At 42.6% G+C, this 24,971-nt stretch overlaps 2 protein-coding genes across 2 annotated transcripts; both read left to right on the forward strand.

Annotated features, from left to right (window-relative positions):
- The first annotated feature begins 267 nt into the window (after positions 1–267).
- Positions 268–19,213, forward strand: bmp7b (bone morphogenetic protein 7b). The gene is made up of 7 exons (XM_026368779.1): positions 268–975; positions 13,554–13,746; positions 14,875–15,023; positions 16,065–16,268; positions 17,234–17,310; positions 17,685–17,795; positions 18,040–19,213. Exons 1-7 carry the CDS (start codon positions 576–578, stop codon positions 18,187–18,189), a joined length of 1,284 nt encoding a protein of 427 aa, XP_026224564.1. The 5' UTR covers positions 268–575; the 3' UTR covers positions 18,190–19,213.
- Positions 19,214–20,643: 1,430 nt separating this feature from the next.
- irf10 (interferon regulatory factor 10) lies at positions 20,644–24,953 on the forward strand. The gene is made up of 8 exons (XM_026368786.1): positions 20,644–21,090; positions 22,040–22,235; positions 22,447–22,514; positions 22,832–22,889; positions 23,316–23,414; positions 23,506–23,892; positions 24,116–24,234; positions 24,529–24,953. Exons 1-8 carry the CDS (start codon positions 20,920–20,922, stop codon positions 24,631–24,633), a joined length of 1,203 nt encoding a protein of 400 aa, XP_026224571.1. The 5' UTR covers positions 20,644–20,919; the 3' UTR covers positions 24,634–24,953.
- Positions 24,954–24,971: the final 18 nt, after the last annotated feature.

The following is a 24,971-nucleotide window of genomic DNA, read 5'->3' on the forward strand; positions in this document are numbered from 1 at the left end:
TTACTGAATTCACACAAGTATACACACACTAAGGATTGTGGGAAAGCAATGACAAAGTATGCTTTATCATGAACTAAAGCATCAGGATACAAATCCTGTCCTATCCCTGTTGTATTTGCACATATAGCCTCAAGGCTTTCTGTAACTGGGAATGACCAAACTAGCATATCTCGATTAGACAGCCACCACATACTCTCTCTCCCTCTCTCTCTCCCTCTCTCTCTTCCTCTCTCTCCGTCCTGCTCCTCCCAGCGCGCTGCGTCTCTTCTGCTTGGAACTTGTTGGTGTCCCTCCCGGCTAAACGCGTCTGCGGAGCAGTCTCCTAGTTGGTAGCCGTGGTCCACAGGTTGTGTGCGAGGACAGAGGTCCGCGCGAGCAACATCTGCCCAGGAAACTGATCAATAAAACGACTTGAAGTGAAGTTGATGTTTCAGTTGGGGGAACTTCCCTCAACATGAGGGTTCGCACCTAGTTTTGGATATTGAACACAGGCTGCCTGTTGCTAGAAGTTCAATATCCATTTCCCAGAGAGTCGCGGAGAACACAACTGGGCGCAATTACGCACGCCTAGTACCATGGCACCGATTTTGGACAGACGCGTTCCCGCTTTGCTCTTGGTTTGGAGCTACTGCATCCTTGCGGATACCGCCTTTACGAACTTTACATTGGACAACGAGTTCCACTCCAGTTTCATCCACCGCCGGCTGAAGAGCCAGGAGCGCAGAGAGATGCAGCGGGAAATCCTTTCGATCTTGGGGCTGCCGCACCGGCCGCGACCCCACCTCCACGGAAAGCAAAACGCTGCTCCGATGTTTATGTTGGACTTGTACAACGCCATGTCCACAGAAGGGGACGAGGAAAGATACTCCTATCCTTACAAGCCCATCTTCACTACCCAGGGGCCCCCAATAGCCAGCCTGCAAGACAACAACTTCTTGAATGATGCAGACATGGTCATGAGCTTTGTCAATTTAGGTAGGCGCTTTGTTTTCTGACACTGACGTGACGAAAAAGTGTTTAAAGCTTAAGATCACTGTTACAAAAAAATGTAACATGCCCCTGCAGGATAATAGACATGTTACAATGATGGCAACAATGAAGGCTAAAGCCATTCTGCACCAGCACTTTTTCTTTCTTTCTTTCTTTTTTACTTTTTGTTAAAATAACATTAGGTAACACACACGAAGCCCCTAGAGATCACAGCTTAAGATTTATAATTTTAAGGACAGACATACTGTGTTTTATACAGTGTTGGTTTAAAGTTAATGTAGCTGTCCTGTGATCGGAGACAATTCCCTGTCAAGTGTTGCCCTGCTTGTTCTAAAACCTACTGGTTTTTAGGACCCATCCTGAATATTTGACTCACAGGATATCTAGAAGTCAAAGGTGAAACTAGAGCCATTGTGGAGACGTCTAATCTTGTAACTTCACCTCATGGAGCAGCACATGAGTTTTTTTGTAATGCTACACTGGCATACACACATAGGAGACAAACACAATAACCATGTTTACATACAACTAGGTGCAGTTACTCAGCTAATACCAGGACTGTTGCATACCAGGACTGTCCATCTCTGTTAAACAGCTGTGCAAAAAGATAATTTTCAGGTGCTTGAACCGGATGATGGACCTGGATGTGTTATCTAAAGAATGAGTAAGTCAGCAGTAGAATGGGTTCAAAGTGCACTGGGACCTAATCTAGAGACATTCACACTGCAAAATAATGCCAGTAAATGATGATCTTACTTCAGTCACTTACAGCTGGTCAAACGAGTCGTTTTGTAGGACGCATTTTACTCTAACACAATAGATTTCAAATCTTCTTTCCAGTTGTTGATTACTTTTTGTTCTGTGGACTGTATCTAATCTGTCTGTTTATTGAAATCAAACAATCTTGGACTATTTTATTGCTGTCAGCAACAGTCCGCAGTTGTTAAGTGAAGTGCAAATAATCACAGCTTTAGTAGGCGGTGTTAGATTTATGGGCAGATAAACAAACCATTATAATTCAATTTGCTCTGCCAATTATGCACTCACATCAACTGCTTCACTTATGTTCCAGGTCAGTAGCTCTGTTAGCGCTGTTCTACTTTAGCTTATTAATATTTACTATAATTTGGCACGAGACAGACGTTATAGTAAATGAATTTCCCAGTAGGCATATGGTTGCTAAATATTTGCAAGGCAGCAGAAGTTGAATCAAAGTTCTGAATTGGAAGTTTACGTTAAATCCTGGAAAGATGATTGTTGGAGTCTCCTGGCAAAAGGGAGGGAGGTGACACTGGTTCCTCCACTGCACTGTGTAATTACTGTAGAAGCTGCTGCATTGTGACTATTTTTGACAGGCTGTGACACAGATGGATTTGACCACAGAGACTGGCAAAGTCAAGGGCCCTGCAAAGACAAGGGCCAAGGCTGCACTAAGTTGACTAGAACTTTCGTAAGTCAAAGAAATACGGGTTAGTTTAGACTTGATGACACTCAGCTAGAGAGAACATTTAATTTAATTTATTAGAAAACCACGAAAAGAAGGTCACACCGCCTTTTTGAACTCTTGTTGCTAATGTAATTTCTGAAAGCACTTGCCCAGGTTGTCTCCTCTATGTCCAGAGCCCATATATTTCACTCATTCGGATATCACATGGCTGTTTACCACATTGTGTGCTTTATCTGTGTCGTGTTCATGTGTAGGGTTCATTGTTCGGTTTCTCCCTGAGCTTCACGATACCATCAAATATGTGTCCAAGCGGCTTGATTTAAAACAGCAGATAATATGCTGTTTCATTATCCCTCACACGAGAGGGAGAGGGACACAGAGACGTAAGGGATGCCTATCAAATGGATTGACTATTTCCTTTCTGAATTCCTTCCTTTCTTACCACATTTGCTCATTGTGGGTTTGTTTTTTTATTTAGGTTGTCTGACAGAAAAATGAGTGTGGCTTTTATTTAAAGCCCTGAAAACTCTGCATGTCTCCATAAACACTGTGCCAAGGTACATTAGTCAGGCTTTGAACGTTGGTTACCGCTTCCTGAGAGGACTGTTTTCGTGTACTGGTTTTATTTTTATTTGAGGCTAAATATTGTGACATGAACATATCTGATTTTCTTATGTGGACATCACAGTGTTAGCAATGTAAACATACATACAGTATAGCAGTTTTTTTTATAGTAATATTTCACTATGAAAGAATAGTGGTACAGCTCTATACAGCTGTTGTGAGCTTGTGTGAGTGTTGCCGGTTCAAGTGCAGCCAAATAGGGCATAAATGCATTACTTGGAGACAACGCAGATTCTCTGTCTGAAGGTGGCAACAGAAAATAATACAAATTTTAAGTGAGAAAGAAAATATTTAAAAGGTTTGTACAGTCATAAACGTTCTAAATCATTTTTGTAATAATTACTAGTGGAGTCCCAGTGGTATCTGGCAGCATTAACCTACAGCCACTGTGAATTAAGGCATTTCCTCCTTAACAAACCACAGCTTCCAGGGCTTTTGGCCACTTCTTTGGCCTGTGCCAAGCTACAGTTCAGTTCAGTTCATGTTAAACTCACACACAAACTCAGCCATCCAGCCACAGACACAAACAGTCATAATGGCCAAACTTAAAGGCCCATTTACACCTCATAGATTGCAGCAAGGGGCTGTGAGTTAAACGTCTGCTATTTGGATCCCGGATGACAGAAACGGTGGCAGCATCATCACCTGTGTTTATAGTCTGTTACAGTAAAAGTGGTCACGAGGTGTGTTAGTCACGGCTTCCTTATTTTCGCAATTGTCTTGCAATCCTGCACTGATTAATGTAACTGCTGTTGAGCCTGGAGAAAAGAAACAACTCTACATTCCAAGTGTGTGTGTGCATTGCAGCTGTATAATAAATTAATATAATTGGCTAATCTCTATTTAGGAGATTTATCTTGTGACAATATAGGCCTAATCCCCATTTATATTCTCTCCGCCTGCCTATTGCTTTGGAGTGCCTCCTCGTTTTCCAGTTGCCTCTCAAAACAGAGTTGTGGTGACTTTACGAGACAATTAACTAAGAAAACAGTTTTTCATCCAAGTTGGTAATGATTTTACAGGCATCCTGGGTAATTTCTCATACCCATTAGTTCAGATCTGCCTTAGAAAACCCTCAGTTTGATGGGGTATACAGCCCTACCCTCCACTGTCAAGAGACTCAGGACGCCCCTGCCTTTACTTGAGAATGAGTGCAATAAATGGTTAGGGCTATTCTATATGTTTTTAAACCAACAATATGGAAGTCTCTAAAATCAGTCTCTCTGTGGCACCCAGCTCTGACATCATTGCTTCCTAGTGATGGTAATGGGATTCATTACAATTAAACAGCAACGTTGCATTCAATTTCCCTATAATGGTATATATAGTATCATCCATTATCCTAACCGCTTTTTGTGTTAAGTGTTGTGGGGGTGCTGGAGCGAAAAACAGTGTCTTGTAAAATAACCTTATTAATGTCTCAAGAATAGTTGTTTGTTCAGTCACTACAAGCTGACTCACGGGTCTGTGCAAGTGTAATAGTGATGCTGTAGGTGATTCTCTATGTCTGGACACTCAGCAGGGTGCCGTTGTAAAGTTAAAGCATCTAAAAAGCGAACAAATGTCAAGCCGTTGAAAACACGCGCTACCAGGGTGAATGTAATTGCTCAGTGTTCTGCTGCTATTAAACGGCGCCAGATGTGACACATTTCACTAAATAGAGTTGAAAAGCAGTAAACAAACACAGCTCAGCAGCTTTCTTTCACTCATTGTTGCAACATGCAACATTCGGGCAGTTAATGCGATTCAAACAACAGAGCTGTCGTGAGTGTCGCACATGCAGAGCTCGCATAGCTGCGTAGCGTGTCATGTTAAAGCGTTGCCTTTATTTAACCAGCGAGTCGAGGCTGTGATCAGGGAAGGGAAATGTATCATCGAGACTTGGCATGCTGAGTGAGTCAGTGCACTAGCAGGTAATTATACTCTGCGTTACCTTGGTGACCTGACAGGGCACCACCTGGCTCTCCGCTATTTGTGAATAGTGGACTCTCATGGGAGTTGCCACGCAGTTGTCTGGCAGCTTTCTCCATCTCATTGAATCTGGTAATAGGAAGATAATGGAGGGGAATAAATGGCTAACTGGTAAATTAGTTTGGATTTATTAGGGGCTTTGGCCTTCAGAAGACTTGTCATCGGCTTGCATCCTTACAGCAGCATACCTTGAAGCGTCAGTAGAGTTGTGCTTGAAGCACCCATCTCTGGTTTTATAACTGATACTACTCTCTGTATATCATTTACCTTCAAATAAATAGCTCCAAAAACTTTGTCTTTAAAAATACCATAGCCATATCTCTTGTTCATTCTCTCTCCCCACCCCTTCTGTCTGTTGCTTCTTACATTCCTCTCCACAGGCTGCCCGTGGTGCTGAGGTTAATACAGATGTTTTCCTCTGTCTGTAGGCCAAAGCAGTTGTTCTAAGAAACTTTATCTTTTCAGAGTCCAACAAGCCCCTTAATCTCGACCTCCACCATCGTGTCTCAATTCTGTCCCACATGCAGCACCTTCTAATACCAGATTTCTCTCCCTATCTTCCTGAAATAACAGTATTGATAATCAACACCAGCCTCCTAGCTTTGACTAGGTAGTTATCATATGGTCCCAGTAGTGTCCTGGAGTGTTTAGTCTCCAACCTCTAGATGTTTAAAACTCCCGGGCTCCCACACATAAAACATTTCAACACTTTCTCAAGTTCTTTTGCGTGTGTTTTTCCATTTCCCTCCTCTCTCACATACACACATACATGCACACGCTTTCTCTGATCCCAAAACAGAGCTTTTCCTGCCTGTCTACTTTATTTCACACTTCTCTCATAAACACACACACACACACATGCACACTTGTGCTTTTTGTCCACTGTTGAGTTGTTGTAATTTGATGCATTTGTCTGTCTGGGTTCCTCCATCTCAAACCAGAAGCTGCTTCCCCGAACATGCTTGAGAAGACTTCTCACATGAGAACCAGAACAGCACAAGTATGTGTTCAAGGCCAGGGTGTTTTTGTGCATGCAGCCTGTCCTTGACGCTGTTCGTGCACCTTTCTCCTTTCTGTAGATTTATGCAATTGCTTCTGTTTACACTCCCAGTGGAGTGAAAGCACATGCATGTACATGTTCGCGCATGCGTGCACGTGGGGAGAGTAACACACATGCACTTTTTTAGTCCAGAAGGAATGTTTCTGGAGCTAATTAGTGTTATTGAGTGCATGTTTTATTGCCTTCTGCTGGACAGGGAGTGAGCAGAAGCAGAGGAATGTAACAGTTGGTACAGATAGCCCTGCCTTCCTGTCAGGAAATTTCTCTTATTGCTTTTCACAATTTAATGCATTAGGTCAGGGTGTGTAAATAACTAATACAAGTGGAGGGAAATAATATAATAAGCTTTAGGTGGATACACAAAGCTCACAGCCATCGAGATCAAAAAAAAAAGATCATTTTTTAATTTATTATGCCTCAGATTCACCTGTTGAACTCATGAGTGGAGAATGACATCTGGATGTACGTAGCAGAACCTCTCTGCTCTTGGCCAGGCTCAGGCACTTGCTGGGAGAGATGATGAAACACTCTGCGGGTGGGACTTCACAATGTGGCGTGTGGTCAAAAGCCCCAGATGTACTAAGTAGCAGGCGTTCTAGCTCTGCTTCAATAATGGACGGAGCTCCTTCGTTGCCAGGAATTCTGTGTTATTATTTTTCTAATAATTTAACTGTCCTGCTCCAAGTTTTTTTTTTATTTTCTTTTTCTTTCTATAGCTCAGATTGTTGTTCAGTCAGTATGCAACTGCTGCATAAATGCATGTGAATAGGAATAATTGTTGTACAATACATTGTAAGTTATAATATGATAAAAAAGTACATTGGATGCACTTTAAGCCGCGTCTCGTTTATCCCGGTTACTTTGGCCTTGGCCTTATCAGTGACCAGAAGCACATAAGACTCCCCTGCACTTCCAAAACAGTGGGTACCAAGCAGTGAAGCTCAGAGAGCAGATGTGGGCCAGAGCACAGCCAGAGATCCTGGGACCAACAACTCTGCTCCTGCAAAAATAAATACAGCCTTCTTTGCTTGGTACTGGGGCTCTGACAGGGCAGAAAAGAGAGGAGAAGAAGGAAAAGAGGGGAAAGGTACATAGGTACAAATGGATGCCATTTGAGTCCATTACTTTCTTTATTGTGTTTCCATGTGGGGACGTTGTGTGCTTTAGAACTTGTTAGAGCAGTTATGTGTGTTTGTTCAAAGTAGAACATTGTTTTAGAGCCACCTACCCAGCCCAGTCACCAGCTACACTGGGTGATGTCCTAGCGGAAGATTGCGTCAGCGGAAACCCATAATACTGACCAGATTCCTCACCAGACTCCAACAGCCAAATCGAAGCTCGTAAAGGAATAGCAACAACTGTATGCGAGTGTTTCTCATGATAGGTGATGAAATGTTGCGTCGGCGCAGCGTGGAATATGAACTGCAGGTTTCTATTTATTTAGGCAAGTGTGCAGCTGTATTTCCCTTGCTTCCTTCACGTGTTTATCCTAAAATAAATGGTTAAACAAAATAAACAACAAGCTGTTAAAGTCGCGGTGACAATGTGCCCGTCGTGTGTATTAAGATGCTGCTCCAGGATGCTAGAGGAAACTGCAAAATGTTTTATGTAGACATAGAGAAGTCTGTGTTTCTCTGTGTTCCAGTGTGTGTATTGTATGTGAATTTTACTCAAGTCTGTAATAAGAGGCAGCTTGGTTGGTCGAGGAGGGTGTGGCCCCTATGGCCACAAAATTAAAGAACATAAAAACAAGGGGATAAGGGGAAGAGTGAGTGGGGGAAACCGAATGGCTGTGGTTTCACGTCTCTGAGCTGTTTTATCCTGTGGTGAAAAAGGAAGTGCACGTAGCACAAGGAGAGGTCTCTGACATGGCAGGGATCTCTCTCTCTCTCTATTGCCCATCATCCCTGTCTCTCAGCACATTGTATCCCACCACAGACCAACGGCTGTTGAGTGATAAAGAGAAGATTTAGGATGTGGTTTTTTTGTTGTTACCTTTGTTATTGTTGCCTTTCAAGAGCCTACAACCTCTCAGTCTCAATGATGTTTCATTGATGATGTTTCCAATTTCTAAGATGACTCAATTTCTCCCGTAGGACCGTTAGTCACTGTCGTGTGGGATCTTCAGATTCACCACTTTGGCTTACGAATAATGGAGAGGTTCACCACAGAAAAAGAACAAGAAGTTGCCAGTTTTTAAACTTGTGAACAACACAAATGATATTTGAAGTTTCCCAAAAGTAAAAGTCTCATGCATTTCTCATGTAGAAAATGTTAATAGGAATCACAGTGGATGCCTCAAATATAATTGAAAGATAAAGAGGTTGATCTAATCATCTAAGGTTAGGGTTAGGCTTTAGAGTCAGATATGTTGTTGCTTGGTCCTTTATGCCCAGTGAAGCATGAGGTGGGACCCCACACCACAGTTTGTGGGTGCAGAGGGCAGGTAAACAAAGATCCTGTGAGTATCATCTGAGGTCTCGCAAAAGCTTTCAGAATAGAGAAAAGGTTTGGTTTGACCACAGGTCTTAAATGTAAAGACTGTTCTTCCTGTGGTTACTGGTTCTACTTGCAGGCTCAAAGGCACGGCAATGACTGTACAGACACACACACACACACACACACATATACACACACTGCGGTGAGTTCATCGTTAAGAGCGAGTTAAGTTATAGCATGGAACTCTTTGGACCCATTCCTTGGGAGCCGGTGCTGTCAGGCCCTACAGCAGTATAAATACATCACACAGGGATGATGTCATCAGTAGTTGCCAGTGGGCAGGATGTCTCCTAACGTGGTAATCGCCCCACTGTGGGTAGTCACTCGGTACCCAAGAGATCAAAACCTCTTTACCCTTTATAGGGTAAACATCTTGAGCAATCTGCCTCTCCTTTTAGCTTATGGAAACTTTGACATACTTGTTTCCAGTACTGTCCTTAAATTGTATTTTTTTGGAGTACGGGAGTAACAGAGAGAAAGAAATAGATGGAATATTATTGTGCATCAATCAAATATGCCCCCAAATCCCATCAGTCCAATTTTTGGGAGTCAGCATTGTTGTTAGAGTTAATGTACTAACAGGGATGGAGATTGAGGAGCAGATAGTAGCGGCACAGTTTACAGGGAGGGGTGAAGTTAGAGCCATTGGTTTAGAGAAGTGAGAGCAGTGCCAGAGGTGAGATTTCCCCCCATCATGCAGCGGAAGTGTACAAGGCAGGACTGAGGGGTGTGAGGGTGCCAAACAGACACTTGGGCTAATGCGAGCCGTCAGATCTGTCCGCTGCTGCTCTGGAGCCTGAGGTGTCGGAGAAGTGTCTTAGGTCTACAGGCTCAGTGGGAGAGGGGTAGAGGAAGTACAGGGGGAGAAAAAGAGAAGAAAATGAAAAGAAGCAGTGCAAGTGGAGAGGAGAGGTGGTACAGCATAATGCTGGAAATATTTTTTATTTTTATTGCTGTCAACAATAAAAAGCTATGAAAATACCAAAACCAACAATGCACAAGTCCGCCTTTCAGTACTTCCTGATTTCTCCAGATTCTCCAGTTGTTCCTACTGAAGAAGAGTAAATCTTTTAAAACAAGTCAAAAGACAAAATATATTCCTTAATCTTTTTAACCCCAAAAGTGTTTTAAACCCAAATAGCAGTGAAGTCCGAGTGAAGCACAGCAACTCTCTCTGGAGAATGCGATAAGGAAGCTGTATGCCCCGTGGGGAAGCACAGATCTCGAAAGATGCTAGTTTAATGTTCATATGGTAACCCTCTGGTTGCCGGGTGCACAGTAAATCTGTAGGATGGAGAAGCCATTAGGATCCCAACATCTCTGATGTGTGCTGTTGAGCACGTGTGTGGCCTGCACAAGTCAAATGATGTGGGTTCACTGTGAGTTTTGGAGTTTATATAAAAAGCAAATTAGGCATCAGACCAAATGATTAAAGCAGGTCACTGTCTATGTGTATATTTTTGTGTACTTGTGCCTTTGCATGTGTGTGTTGCTCTATCTCTAATTACGGATTACAGAAACCCATAATGATTGTGCTACCATGCTATGACGCACAAGAGCGTTCGCTTCACAGGCGATACTTTGTGATACTTGTTTGTGTGCACTGGAGTGTGTGTCTGTGTACGTGTGAGGAGCGGCAACCGATCCCAATGCTGGCTACTCGGAACAAGCGTCTTATATGGCATTAGAGGGTGTGTTCTCCATGCTTGTGGTGTGTGTGTATGTTTGTGACACAGGTGGGGCGATGGCTACTCACTTCCTCCCAGAGGAAATCATAAATACACCCGCTTGGATTTAACTGTGCCTCTTCCCCTCATCTAATGACCTCCTTAGTGCTATAGTGGTGTGTAAAAGAGAGAAAGAGAACGATGCAGGTTTTCTTTTTATTTTCTCAAATTGTACAGACATTCATGCAATGAGGAATGGAAACGGAAAGAAAGAAGTAGTTCACGTGGGAGTTTCACAGAAGCATCCAGCTGTTCTCACACCCAAAGATAAAGAGCTTTTACAGTGAAGGGGCGTGCAGCTGTTCCCAAGGCTTAAGAACAGGTCTGGCTTTCTCCACAGAGGGAGTGCACCTGCACATGTCTACAGGAGGAGGGAGAGGCCCCTGTTGTGGTAGAAGAATAAGCAGGCCCTGGAGCGGAGAGTTTTGGAGAGGAGAAATGAAAATGTGCGAGAAGTATGTGCTTCCTGGATGATTAATAAATGAAAAATACAGTTCTGGGCAGTGTCATAAAATGAGAAATTATAGTTAGTGGTAGAGCAGAAGTCTAAAATGATCTATCGTGAGAGGATACACAAAAAATCAAGGCCATAAGCTGTGGGTACAGGTCACTCTGTGATTTGTCAGCAGTAGAACAGATAGTATGTCTTGTTCAAACTCCAATTTTCCTAAGGGTGTCTGGGGCTCGATGAAGGCCGTGATTGATGGAGCGCAGGATTGACTCAACTGTTGACAGAAAGTAGACAGGTAGAATGAAAAGAGGTAAAAGATAAGTGGAGATGCTTTAGGGGGAGTTAAGTTCACATAGCCTTGAACTCTGTTAATTTCAGGAAGAGTCGAACAGCTTTTCAAACCATTCCATGTGTACCTATAGCAGATGGAGCACAATGGGAGCCTAAAGCTAGACCAGCTAATGTCCAACAGAGCGCTGAGCCGTTCCTCATTGAAGAGTAATTAGATCCTTTCTTTTACTTCTGCTCTGGCCAATCATGTCACAGGCTTGCCTTTGTATAATGTCCTCCAACAACTGGGTTTAATAGAGACAAAAATGAAAAGGGATGTAGAGGAGAGAGCCCAGAGGGGAAACTACACGAGAGAGAAGACGGGGAACAGTGCTGGGGAAGAAAAAGAGACAGGTGTACGGCGAAGGACAAAACAAGAGTTGCGCCGTGAAACATGCAGAACATTTACATCACTGCACGCGTAGACCACTCACAGCTGGTAGAGACCAAGTATGCTGTCACCAGAAATTATATTTAAACATATGACTTGTTTCCATGTGCAGCTGTGCATATGTTTAGTTTTGTGCAGGTGTGTGAGGGCGATGGTGGCTTGGCAAAGATCCTTGGCCTTTTTTTAATCCTGCTAAATTTCTGCGAAGTTCAGAGGCATTCGAGCCTGATGAGGATTTGCCAAGTAGGAGTGGATGGTTGATGGATGTCTGCTGAGACGAGCAGAGGGAGAAGCTGCTAGAAAGGGCTTTCTTCTGTCACCCAGCTATGACTCATCTGCAGAGGCATGTGTTAGAACTATATGACATTGATTGTCATGATTCATTCATTCCAGTTAACTCCTAATCCAGTGTTAATCATCTTTAATCAAACCAGTGGCACGGCTCTGTGGGAGGCTTTCACGGTATGTTGGTTTGTTGATTGCTTTGGTCAACAACAATTCATGTTCTCCAGAGTTGAATCCTGATGACTTTGATGATCCCAGACAATACCTTTACCACCAGTATGAGATGGCAATCAAATGTCCGCATCAAGAGGAATTATATGTAGTATTGAAGTTGTAACTTTAAGCACGGTACCTGTTATTATTTCACTCAAGGCACCACTCACCAGGCAGACTGTGGCTAGATGCTCTTACTTTTGTTTCATATGATCGATAAATCATTTGGATTCCAGTCAAAATGACCCCAAGAGCATAACAAAGCAGAGCAGGGTGTCTATGGCAGGACAAAAAATTCCTCCTGAACAATGTGCAGGTCTGATCCACAGCTACAGGAAGCCCCATGTTGAAGTTATTGATGCCATGGGAGGTCAACAAGTTATTAATTCCAAGGGTTCAGATACTTTTTTCCACTATAACTATGAGGTTTTTATGGTTGTTCTCGATAAAGACATAAAATATCTATACCTTTTTTGTCTTATTATTTTAGGCACATTATAGGTGTTAATACTCTTGACTTAGATGAAGATCAAATCAGATTTTACGACAAACTATTGCAGAAAACCAAAAGGTTCACATACTTTTTCTTGCCAATGTATCAATGCCAGAAACCAGAAGAGAGGCTTATTTTGCTTTGGAATTATTTCAAGGTAAATCAATTCTGAAATGTTAGTGAATCAGTGTCAGTGAATATGTCTATTAATCTAGAAATGACGTTTGTGTGTTTATGTATCTGTGTGTATATGTACAGATGCGTGCACATACGGGGGGTCTGTCTGACAGTTGATAAAGAGGGATTGTGGAGAGAGAGCGATGATGAGAGACAAGGGGCTGACCTCTGAGATGTCCTGCTGGGACATAAGAGGAACAGGGTCAAGGGGGCCACGTCTTGTGGGTGCAGAGGGGGGTGGGGGGTGGGTTGGAAAGCTTGGGCTGCTGAGATGAGAAAGAGAAGGGAATGGGGTACACCAAACATGGAGCCCCAGCTCATGAGAACCAGATGAAGGGCAGGCTGAATAGCTCTCTGGGGCTATGAGAGGAAGAGAGGGAGAATAAAGGGGCTCATAAAGCTGTCAGAGTCCGCCTGCATCTCTCTATCATGGCTCAGTGTGCGACAGATGCATTGCTTCTAGTGCTAGCCCTCATGAATGGTTCACTCATAAGTCAACATGTGCGCTGCATACACTGTGTTTAATCTGAGATTGGCCCAGAGTTTGACAAGATGTGACATCTCGCTATCAACTGAATGATGGACTGCGGAGGAAGAATGAATTGTAGGAAATGTGTGAAGAAAAGGCATTTTACCCTAAATCATTTTGCTAACATGTATTTTAGTTCTTGGGAATATGCAACCGAATACCACAAGAAAAGCTTTTTAGTTTCATATGAAGTCACACAAACCCCTTTGTAGCTCCCTGCAGACATTTTGCATCATTCTAGTAAAAGGAAGAAGCAACATATCTCATGATTAGAAGCACCATTCTCCCCATACAATGTAGATAAAACTTGTGCCATGACCCAAACATTTTATTCTCATGTTTTATTAATAATTTTTTTTTTCGCAGTGGAGCACGATAAGGAATTCCTACCAGTGCGGCGGCATCATCGAGAATTCAGATTCGACCTATCACGCATTCCAGAGGGTGAGGCGGTCACTGCAGCCGAGTTTCGTATATATAAAGACTTCATTCACGAACGTTATGATAATGAGACCTTCCGCATCAGCGTCTACCAGGTGTTGGAGGAACACACTGATAGGTGAGCTATGTGTTTGCTGTTGAAGTTTTCCGTGTTGCTAAGCAATGACTGCAGAATAGCTGAAAGGATTATTTGATTAGAAACCACTTGATCCAAATTATTGGTGTGACTCAGTCAGTCCAGCACTTTGTCCGGGCTGATTTTTGTTCTAGCAACAATGAGCGCCATCAACAATCTCAGTAAAAACACAAACATATTGCTGTGTCAGCTGGGTACTGCCTCACTTCTTCATTTTATTATTTGTACCTGTGCTTTTGATAATTGAAGATCTTTGGTTCTGGACTGATATTCACTATTTAATGGTGTCACCTGTGAGTTTGCCCATTTCCATTTCCATCCTTAGTCTGGAAGCTTCTCTTGTGAGAACAGGACTTTGCTCCACTTTCTCCATGTGTCTAATCTGGGCCATGCAGAAGGTGTATGTAACTGTGCAATGACCTCTGTTCTGCTCCCTTTTACCCCTCCTGAAGGTTTCTGTTGTCCAGAGGGAACAACACAGTCATTTATTCCTTTGCCAGAGACGGGCCTGGGTACATGAATGAACCAGAGCTCTGTGACACACTATCTGCTTAGTCAGAAAATAGGTCGGGATAAATGAATGGCCACATGAAGAACAAGGGATTTTAGTCTACAATGGCGAAAGTAGAGTTCAGTATTGGACAATAGAAGTGACTTGGATATGCACTGTTTCACTCACTACTTCTCACACAGTCTTTTCCTCTTTCACAGCTGTGTTTTTTTTCTCTCTCTTGCTCTAACTCGCTCTCTTTCTCTCTCTCTCTCTCTCCTTGGCTTTCTGGCTCACCCACAAAATTCCAGCCGGTGATGGACTGTGTGTAGTGTATGAAAGGACCATCCATTTATAAAGCCATTATTGTCAATTAAGAAAATGAAGTGTTCCCCTGGGCCTCACCATCTGGAGCCCTCCCTCCCTTACTCACTTTCCTGCTCCATCTCTCTCTCTCTGTTGTTTCACTCCATTACACTACTCATCCACCATTACTTCTCTTGGTACTTTGATCTCTTATCTTTACACTCTGTCACAAACCCTTGTTTGTAAATGTGTATATTGAATTCCTGTTTAATTATGCTCATTTCTAACTTTAAGTGTGAACATGTCTCCTCCAGGGAGTCCGACTTGTTTCTGCTCGACTCACGGGTGATCTGGGCAGCAGAGGAGGGTTGGTTGGTGTTTGATGTGACAGCCACCAGCAACCACTGGGTCCTGAACCCTGGAAGAAACTTGGGTCTGCAGCTAGCCCTTGAGAGTACAAATGGTGAGTGTCACTCCGATCAGACCGTCAAGGCTTTTTTTGTTTATAATCCTGTGTTTCCAGCCAGTCAGTTGATATAGATACAGATATACAGTAGCTGAAGTACTTGAAATATTATTAAAAACTATGAAATACTGCGTTGGCTATGAAAGCTCACAACCATCAAATGAGTCAATACTGTTGGATGTAACAATACATACACCTACAGCATGGCTGTTCTCTTAAAGGCCAAAGAAATAGATGATTTGTTCTAAGATAAATCAAACGCTGCTTCTCACCACTCATCATCAGCCCATTCATCACCATCCTTATCTGTCATACTGTCAGCATCATTGGCGAGGAAACTGAAAATACACTTGAGTTGTCTTGAGGATAACATCGCTGCAGGAGTTGATCATTGCTCTGATGTTAGTCGTGGAAAACATTATCATGGAGCAGCATGGAGATAAAAAACTATGTTTGAGTCTATTATCTCTCGCAGGGCGGCAGGATGTTACATGTTAGATGAGGAGTACAGACACTGTATTGCATTCATGTTGAGGGAGGGCTGTGCTAGCGAGGCTGTATCCATGATTGCGTGTTTGTGTGTTGGATCAGGTATGAAGCGCTATGGGTGAGCATGTACAGACAGGTGCGTGAGACATCTTGTCGCCAGCGGTGACCAGAAGCTTTGATTTACCACCAAGCAGCGATCACACACACATTCTTCTGTGTGAGAACAAGATAGAAATCGCTAGATTGCACCCGTGTGCACAGACACACCCACACAATTACTCACACTAACAAAAGCAGAGAGGCTTTGGTGTTGGTGTATATATTGTTCTTAGCATTTCAGAGCTGGAGAAGTGATAGGAAAATTGGAATCGAAGTCAACGTAGGATTATAGACACGATAAAAAATGGCTTCAGAATTGCAAACTGGCAAATATACTCATGGCACACGAAGTAGGCACAGATTTACTGGATGTCACCTTTCACACCTTATGATTCAAGTCTAGATTCATAACAACACCTGTTGCACTCTTCTCTCTGTCTCCCCCTGCAGGAGAGAGTATCAATCCTCGGGTGGCCGGGCTGATTGGTCGCAGTGGGCCTCAGAATAAACAACCCTTCATGGTGGCCTTCTTCAAAGCCACCGAGGTGCACCTGCGAAGCATCCGTTCAGCATCAGGGGGGACCAAACAGCGCAATGCCAACCGTTCCAAGGGGGCAAAGAGCCAAGAGTCACTCAGAATGGCAAATGTTGCAGGTAAACAATGAAAGTGCCACGTGTTATGACAGAATAAACAGCCTGTGCTGATTTATGCTATTGTATTGGGCGTACTCCTGCTGTTCTCTGGATCCTGTTGGCTGAAGAATCAAAGGATTTGGACACAGATGACTGGCACTTGTTGTTCCAAATGACACAATTCTCTACATTGTCATATCGTTTGGGACAACACATACGCATTGAGATACAAACCCTCACACACACACACACACAATGCAGCACATCCGCAACCAATAAAATTCTGCCATCAGAAATTATTTGGTTCCTGCCTAACAAAATAAAATATGCAATGCACACTCAGGACCTTTGTTTTGTAGGTGCGAGAGGGTTGTATTTACATGAGGCGCTGAAACATTAGACTGTAATTCCTGAGCTTCGAATATCCCTCTGCTGTCTTTGTTTATTTACACAAGCATTACAGAGAAGCTGGGGCCAAGTTCTCTGTAAGGAGGTAAGGCAGCACAGACTTTTATGGCAGAACACATCTGCGGTGTGCTGGGGGCAACCAGGGCCACAACACATGGGCCAAATGGGCCTGTTTGGAACTTTGGATACCAGTGGTCTCTAACTGGATAATGAGGACCAGTCGCTCGTGATCATTCTGAGCTGCTTTCAGCTGACCCAGAGGTCACGAGAAGAAGAGAGCGAGAGATGTATGAACAGATAGAAAACGAATTCTTCTTTGATAAAAAAAACTAAACAGAAAACGTGGATTGGGTAAAAGAATGAAAATAAATAAGGAGAAAAGAGAGGGGAAAACAAAGACTTTATTTTGGATGTAGCAATTTTACTTTTTGTACACATGTGATTCATCCAGTGCACGTTGGCTCGCTCATGTGAAACAAGTCCCAAAACACTACTGTATCTGGAGGTGGTTTGACTCTGAATGAGATAACAGCACATAAAGCGATTTATAACCTCTGTCTATTTCTCTCTGTCCTCAGAAAACAGCAGCACTGATCAGAAGCAGGCGTGTAAGAAGCACGAGCTCTACGTCAGTTTCAGAGACTTGGGCTGGCAGGTATGAAATGCATCCCCCTCCCAGGCACCCTAGCATCAGCACATACAGTAACAACTTCATTTTTATACTACCAGCTAGATTTACTCATTAAAACTTTTTTTTAAAAATTCTGAGTAGCTTTTTTTTTTAGGAATATGCCGCTTGTCCCAGGTTTTCAAAGGGCAAAATTAATATCGGACACACAGATACAAAGTAGGATTGAGGTATTATTGAGTCTTTACAGAACATTTCTAACTGTTTGGTCAGAACCCCACCTTATCGTGCCCCACCCTCTCGTAAAACCTCCTAAATCTACGTTAGTGTGGCTCCCTCCTTTCATTTCTCTTTCCAGCGCACAGTGGCATAACTTTGTCTGTCTCCCTCCTCTCTGTCAGGACTGGATAATCGCTCCAGAAGGATATGCAGCGTACTATTGCGAGGGGGAGTGTGCCTTCCCACTGAACTCCTACATGAACGCCACAAACCATGCCATTGTGCAAACCCTTGTGAGTAACCATGAAAGTAGGGAACAAAAACCCAGCAGTCATGTTGAGAGTCTAATCATCTCATCAACTGTCAAGACAACGTAGCTGCTGTAGGAACTACTGTATTTAGCGATCTAGTAGAGTGCGATGCATGGTGATTCTTTTGCAAGAGTTAGGTTTTTCCCACAGTAGTTTACCAATAGTCAATGTTCACTCATGGTGCAATGATGGTGGTGTAACAGCTGGTTTGCTCTCTTCTTCCCAGGTTCACTTCATTAACCCGGAGACGGTCCCTAAGCCCTGTTGCGCCCCCACGCAGCTCCACGCCATCTCAGTGCTGTACTTCGATGACAGCTCCAACGTCATCCTAAAGAAGTACCGCAACATGGTGGTCAGAGCCTGTGGCTGCCACTAAACTGTCAGCATCTTAACACACACGCACATATATGCGCACACACCCGTGAAGGGAGGAGGGCTTACTACCCTTTGAAATGTTGAAAAAAAAAATGCATTTCAAAATAAAGTATGTGCCCGGGCGTTTTATGCTGGTTCTGAGAGTTCAAGACAGTTTCCTGTGAGGAAAAAAACACTAAAAAAAAAAAACCCTACTCTCGTCTCATTTTCAAGGTTGTCCTGAAGTAAACATGTTGTTGTGCGGCGGCTGAATAGGAATTTCTATCAATTTTAGATTCCTCCCAATACACACACACACACACACATGCACTCACTTTTGTGCTTTCTACTGTGTATACAAGACATTTAAAGCAGTGATTGTACTGTATATTCATTCACAGTCAACAATCTTTTGTTTATTTTGATAATTTTATTGTAGTTTATTCTTTTACTGTAGATTTTATTATACATATTTTTTATGGCTTTGAGATGAGGTTCTGCATTTCTTCTATGTACAGTACTGTGTAAATACTTTTTTTTTTTCAAGCAAAGCAAAAAGTGTATTTATTTCCTGAAATTCCACTTGGGTTTGTATTTCTCCCCCTGTATGTAATGCTGCCTGTTTTCTTTCACATGACACCACACACACACACACAGACAGAAAACTACGCTGACGTGAGCGTCGAGTTCAAACTCTCTCTGCTCACCTCTTTCTGCCTCACATGCCCGTATAAACTCCACACTGATGCTCGGAGGCAATTAACGACAACTTGGACCTGGGAAAGTGTGGAAATGTCTCATCAGTCGACGCTGTTACATGAACCTGATGCACATTTTTCTAACAACAGTCGACTGGAACCGTCAAAGTGAAGCCGGGCGTACAGGACATTTTCAGGTTTCTATTCCTCTGCTGTAATTCAATCTGTCATATTTAAAAGGTCTATTTATTGAGAGCTGGCTGTGCTGTTCTGCAGTCTACTTCGATGTCTCAAACATGTTTTATTGCTGAACTGGTACAACAATAAACTGGGAGAAAAGCAACTAAACCAACTTGAGGTGTGTTTGATCTGGTTGAAATGAAGAATTAAATTGACAATGTGAGGGACACATGTTAGTCTTCTACTTTCTTACATCTGTATTTATGTCTGGGAGGTGGATGAAGCCTTTGGATGGGTGATTTGTTCTATGCTATTTCATTTTTAAAGCCCATTTAGCTTAGATTTACTAAATGTATTTGGATCTAGACTAAAAATTGTTGTTTGCCACAGCTAAGCTTTGTATTTCACTTAGTGGAATTAACATCCAAGGCCGAACCCTTCAAGTTAGACACCTGCAAGTTGTTATGAGACAGGCTTTTGGCACAGTGTTGCGAGTGGAGTAGTGTAATTAAGCACCCACGGGCCCAACGTGGAGGGGGGGCCCTAAAAAAGGCCTAAAGGAATTATGAGCATGCTTTTTAAAAACATTTTTTATCTGCACCTCTGACGTTGAAGTTAATAAATGCTACAGGTGCATGTGTTTATGTCTTCGCCCAGATTTGACACCGGACATATGAAAAGCGGGATCAGTGACTGATCAGCTCCAGCGGGCATTTTATTACAGATCTGCTGTGATCTCTGGGTTTTAGTAACAGGTAATGGTTTTTTTCATCCTCCACCAGACACCATGGTACTTGTCTTTATTTTCTAACACATGCTGTCCTTTGTGCCTGTGTGTGTTGCCTTGTGTGGGGACACAGATTCACACTGCCCTCTGCTGGGGAAACCAGAGTCTGGACCTCACCACTGCTCTTTTTTTAATAAACCATTTCTTATCTCTCTGTACACTAGTGTCATAACTTGGTCTGATGAAACTCTTGCGTCTTTTAATGGCAGAGCTGAGGTCTGCAGTCGAAGGAGTGGGCCCCGAGAGAGAGAGGAGGGGGGGGGAAAAAAGCACCCTTTACACCCACATACTTTCATTTTCACATGCACATTTCGGTATGATTACCACATGCAGCTTGCTGTGTGTGTGTGTGTGTGTGTGTGTAGGTGTGTGTGTGCGCCTCTGTTTGGCCTGTGCCGTGAATGGTTCCGGGTGCTGTCCTCTCGTCCACTCCTCCTGTGGCTGCAAACGAAAGGAACGTTTCCCAAGAAAGCGCATCATGAGGCCTGTGTGGAGGGGATGAGATGAGATCAGGGTTCTCCAGTCCTGTTAGGAACATTTAGGACAATGATCATTGTCACCATGTGTCTACTTTAACTTTGCCTTCTGGCTGCATGGAGCTTAGAAATCACTTCTCCTCGGCTTGAGGCGCTATTTCATCTGCTGACCCTCTCATTTATCACCCCCTCCTCCTCCACCACCACCACCACCCCCTCCCACCCATGCACCTTACTTCTTACTTGGAAATGATTAAACTTTCGCCGCAGTTCAGCAAACAGGGGGAAACCGAAAGTATCAAATGAGCTTGAAGCTTTCGCTTTCGCTTCCAATGCGCTCCTCTCAAATTTAGTTACGACTTCTCCATTTAAGTTTGAGCTCTGTTTGTCGAGAACTTTTGCAAAGCTGCTTTTCTTATTAGTTCCTCGCTATTTTCCAGTCAAATAATAGTTGAAGCGAATAAAACACTGCCAGTTTTTTGTTGTTTCTTTTTTTTTTTTCTTTCTTTGGTCCGACTGCAGCCTGAGAACCTGATTTGGCTGATTTGTGTTCGGCTCACTTTGCACATGTCTCTCTGACATTTGGAAGTGGAGTCGAGCATGTGTTGAAGATGGAAGACGGAGCCAAGCTGCACCTGAAAGAGTGGCTCATCACCCAGATAGAGAGTGGGAAATACGAAGGGCTGAGCTGGGAGGATGAGGCCAAAAGCATGTTCAGGATCCCGTGGAAGCACGCCGCCAAGAAGGACTACAAGCAGACGGAGGATGCAGCCCTCTTCAAGGTCAGCTCTCTGAGCGGGTTCATCTTCTAAAAAAAAAAAACACGAGACGAGGAACCTGTGAATTCACTTTGAACTTAGAAGTTATAGACAATTATAACGTGGATGGTTTGAAAGTCATTCCAGCTTAGTGACCAGACCAGTCATGTCCACCTGATCAGCTCGGAGGCAGGCTTAGAGTTACGCAGTCCCCGCGTATGTGTGCGCACGGTGAAGCGTGAGATTATCAGATGATAATAATAATAATAATAATAATAATAATAATAATTTTAATAATTATCATTTGTCCTTTTGTGATGGCTGTTGAAGTGTAGATTCATTTGAAAAGTCTGCAGGAATGGCGCCCTCACGCTCAGGATTAGATAATAAATAAATAAATCAATCAAAAAGGAAATGAAAAAGAAAACACCTTCACAATAATTAAGTTAGGTCTTGTTTGTGCAGATTCGTGTCGGACACTGGTCCAACAATAGGCTGATTCATTTTCTATCTGTTATTTTACTGGAGGGGAAAAGAAAGAAGAAACTCTTGGCTTTGTTTCTGCCTTGATTACAATTGGAGGTTGAGGCTGCAGGTAAAACCAGCACCTCTCAACAATCACTTCAGTGACTTTCTGTTGATTCAAGCTCTGCTGGTTTCATTCACTTACATAGAAACCGGTTCATATTTCAGTACATATTAATGCTAATGCTCCAGTGTACATTACAGGATTACAGCATTCAGTATTGTACAACACTTAGTCACGGTCAGTGTCTTTCCACACTTACTGTCAGCAGACTTAAAAAGATTTAATTACAAACATACAGAGTAAAATAATTCATTCCTCGCGTATTTCTCTGTCTTTTAAACTTTAAAATTCACCTTATTCCCGGCTGGTTTTAAAGTTACCTGACAGCAGTGAAGGTGTTTTTGTGTTGGGAAGCTCTAATTAACGATCAGTATCCTCATTCAGGCCTGGGCTGTGTACAAGGGGAAATACAAGGAGGGGAAGGACAAAGCTGACCCCACCATGTGGAAGACTCGTCTCAGGTGCGCACTCAACAAGAGCACAGACTTCCAGGAAGTCCCTGAACGCAACCAGCTGGATATCACAGAGCCCTATAAGGTCTATCGCATCCAGCGGGACAACGGGCTGGCCAGGACAGCAGGTAAAGCCAAGAAGAAAGGGTCTTTTCCTATGTTGCTGCTATTTTTCAATTGGAAGAAGGTGAATGGAAGCCACAAAACAGAACAAGACAGTAAACGCTGCATGCTGAGTGAGGTTTTTAAAAGGCTTTGCACTGCTTAGGTGTCATCCACCAGCTTTTAGATTAGTTTTATGTTCTCTTATGTTTGCCCCTACTTGTTTCTCTCCTCCAGAGTCTCTACAGCCAAAGGATTTGCAGATTAAGGGGTCTCCAAAGAGCCCTGGCTTTCCGGACAAACAGGTAATTTAAAATGAAGAGCCAATAAAACAAATCTATGACTGTAACCAACATAATTATACTTAATTAAAATGAAATATAATAAAATGTAACACTGAGTTTGATAAATACTTGAAAGTAGATTATAAATACTGCCGTTACAAAGGACAAGAGGGGTGGAGAGTGAGGGCCTTTCATGTTAAGAACACTGTGTGACTGCTTTCTGTTAGAATTAAGTGTTTCCTCTGACTTTATATCTGTTTTTTTTTTATAATAATAATAAAAAAAACTATAAACCTTGAGCCATCAAGTTCACCTAATATAGTTTTCTGTCTTTGTAGCTTCATTGTCAAAAGGAATTCGTTGTAGCACATAAAGAAGACAAAAAACCATTGAATGGTAAGACTTACACACAGACTGACACATACTAAAACCTTTAAAATACAAAGTGAGTTTTCCTTTTGCGTCACTGCGAGGTTCATTATTCTGATTTTGAGTGAAATATCTTACGATTAATTGCAAACCTTTTGACAAAATCTCATCTTTTGAAGCAGATTATCAATGTAAGATGTTTAAATGTCCCATCTAAACCATGTGTAACTTTACTTACGACAACAAATGATCAACTTCTTTATTCATTCTAATTCTGATTACTTCATGTTCCACTCTCTGTAATGCAGAAGTATGAATTTGGCTTTTATATCCATCAGCAATTATTAGATATTGAAATCAGAAGTTATATTCTATGTCTCAGAACATAAAGTTTATTGAAAAGACTACGTTTACAGTATTACCTGACTGAGTCGTGTCTCTGTTCTGCTTTAGAGGAACTGATGAGGGAGCATATGTACTGTGAATTAACAGATAAAAAGCTTCAAAACCAGATCCCCGCTCCCTTCTTCAGCCCTGCACTTACTATATCAGGTGAGTTTTATACACGTAAACTGAACCAACCATGTTACTGGTGTTTGCACTGTATGACCTGGAAAAACAAGCTTGCATTCTGTGTACCTAGACTTGCGTATGCAGGTGACGTTGTTGTACCAAGGACAGAAGGTGATGAAAGTGACCACCAGCACCCCAGATGGCTGCTTCATCTTGCAGGGCCACGTTCCTTTGGGAAATGAACGGATCTACGGACGCTGCACTGCCCAGCAGTTCTCTTTCCCTTCCCCGGCCTCTGTATCTCTGCCATCGTGCATGGCTGAAGCAATGAATCGCCTCCTTTGTCACCTGGAGAGAGGTGTGCTATTATGGGTGGCCCCAGATGGGGTGTTCATCAAGCGGTTTTGCCAGGGCAGGGTGTACTGGAGCGGTCCCATGGCCCGGTACACCGACCGACCCAACAAACTGGAGCGAGATAAGACCTTCAAACTGCTTGATATACCCACATTTCTCACGGGTAAGACAGCGAGTGCATACTTTAACAGAATAAAAACAACAACAACAAAATAACAGCTACTGAAAAGCAGTTTAAATTATTTAGGTGGAACAGAAAATAATTGTAAGAGACATAGATTGGGATTCATGGAAGTAAAAACAAATGCCACAATACTGCTCTATGCAAAGAGGAAATAAGTTAATATGATCAATATGTCTAAATATTTCAAACATTGTGTGCACAGAGCTTCAAAGCTGTTTACAAGGAAAGGGACCTGTACCTTCTTGTGAGATTGAGCTCTGCTTTGGAGAGGAGTATCCAGACCCCAACGTACCAAAAACCAGGAAGCTGATCATGGCACAGGTCAGTTACAATGTTGGAAAGGAGCAAAGAATTGTTCGCTTCTCTGTTTGTTAGGTTGGATGCTCCAGTACAATCATCTGAACGCAGTAACGAGTTGATTGTGTGAATGTTGTGTTAATCAGAGATTCATCTTGACATTTCTTTCCTCCCAAGAATTTGCAACGGTGTTGAACAATCTCTTTAAATTCTTTTCTTTTTAAATTAAATTAAATTGTAGCTGTAATATTTTCAGTGGCCAGCAGAGGTCCTCACCAGCACACTGATTGTATCCTACTCTGTGTCCTGTTGGCCCAGGTGGTGCCCTTGTTTGCAGTGGAACTGCTGCAGAAGTTCAACCTGGGAGAGACAGAGGAGAAGCGGGCGATGCTCAGCTCGAAAACAGAAGGAGAGATGATGTAGAAATGCTGGGAAAAGAAAACTGCCTGCACCACGGCAGCCATGAACAATACACAAGTAGAAAACGTTCTTTCTTGTCATTTTCAAGAAAGACACTCAGTAGCACAGTGTCAGTGGGAATGTATATATAATGGAGACTTTATAGAGGTTCTACATTTTTTAAACTATATGCGTAAAGGGAAATTGAAACTATTGTCCTTTAATTCTACCTTACATTAATTTTTTCCGTCCACCCAGCAGCTATACTTGCAAGTGTTTTCAGCTGTTAATGCTGTTAATCTTGTTTAAACCAATAAACCATGTAAATGTAATCTGTAATGTCATCAGTATATGTATACAAT

This window comes from Anabas testudineus, chromosome 7 (genome assembly GCF_900324465.2).
Source record: "Anabas testudineus chromosome 7, fAnaTes1.2, whole genome shotgun sequence".
Classification (NCBI taxonomy): Eukaryota; Metazoa; Chordata; class Actinopteri; order Anabantiformes; family Anabantidae; genus Anabas; species Anabas testudineus.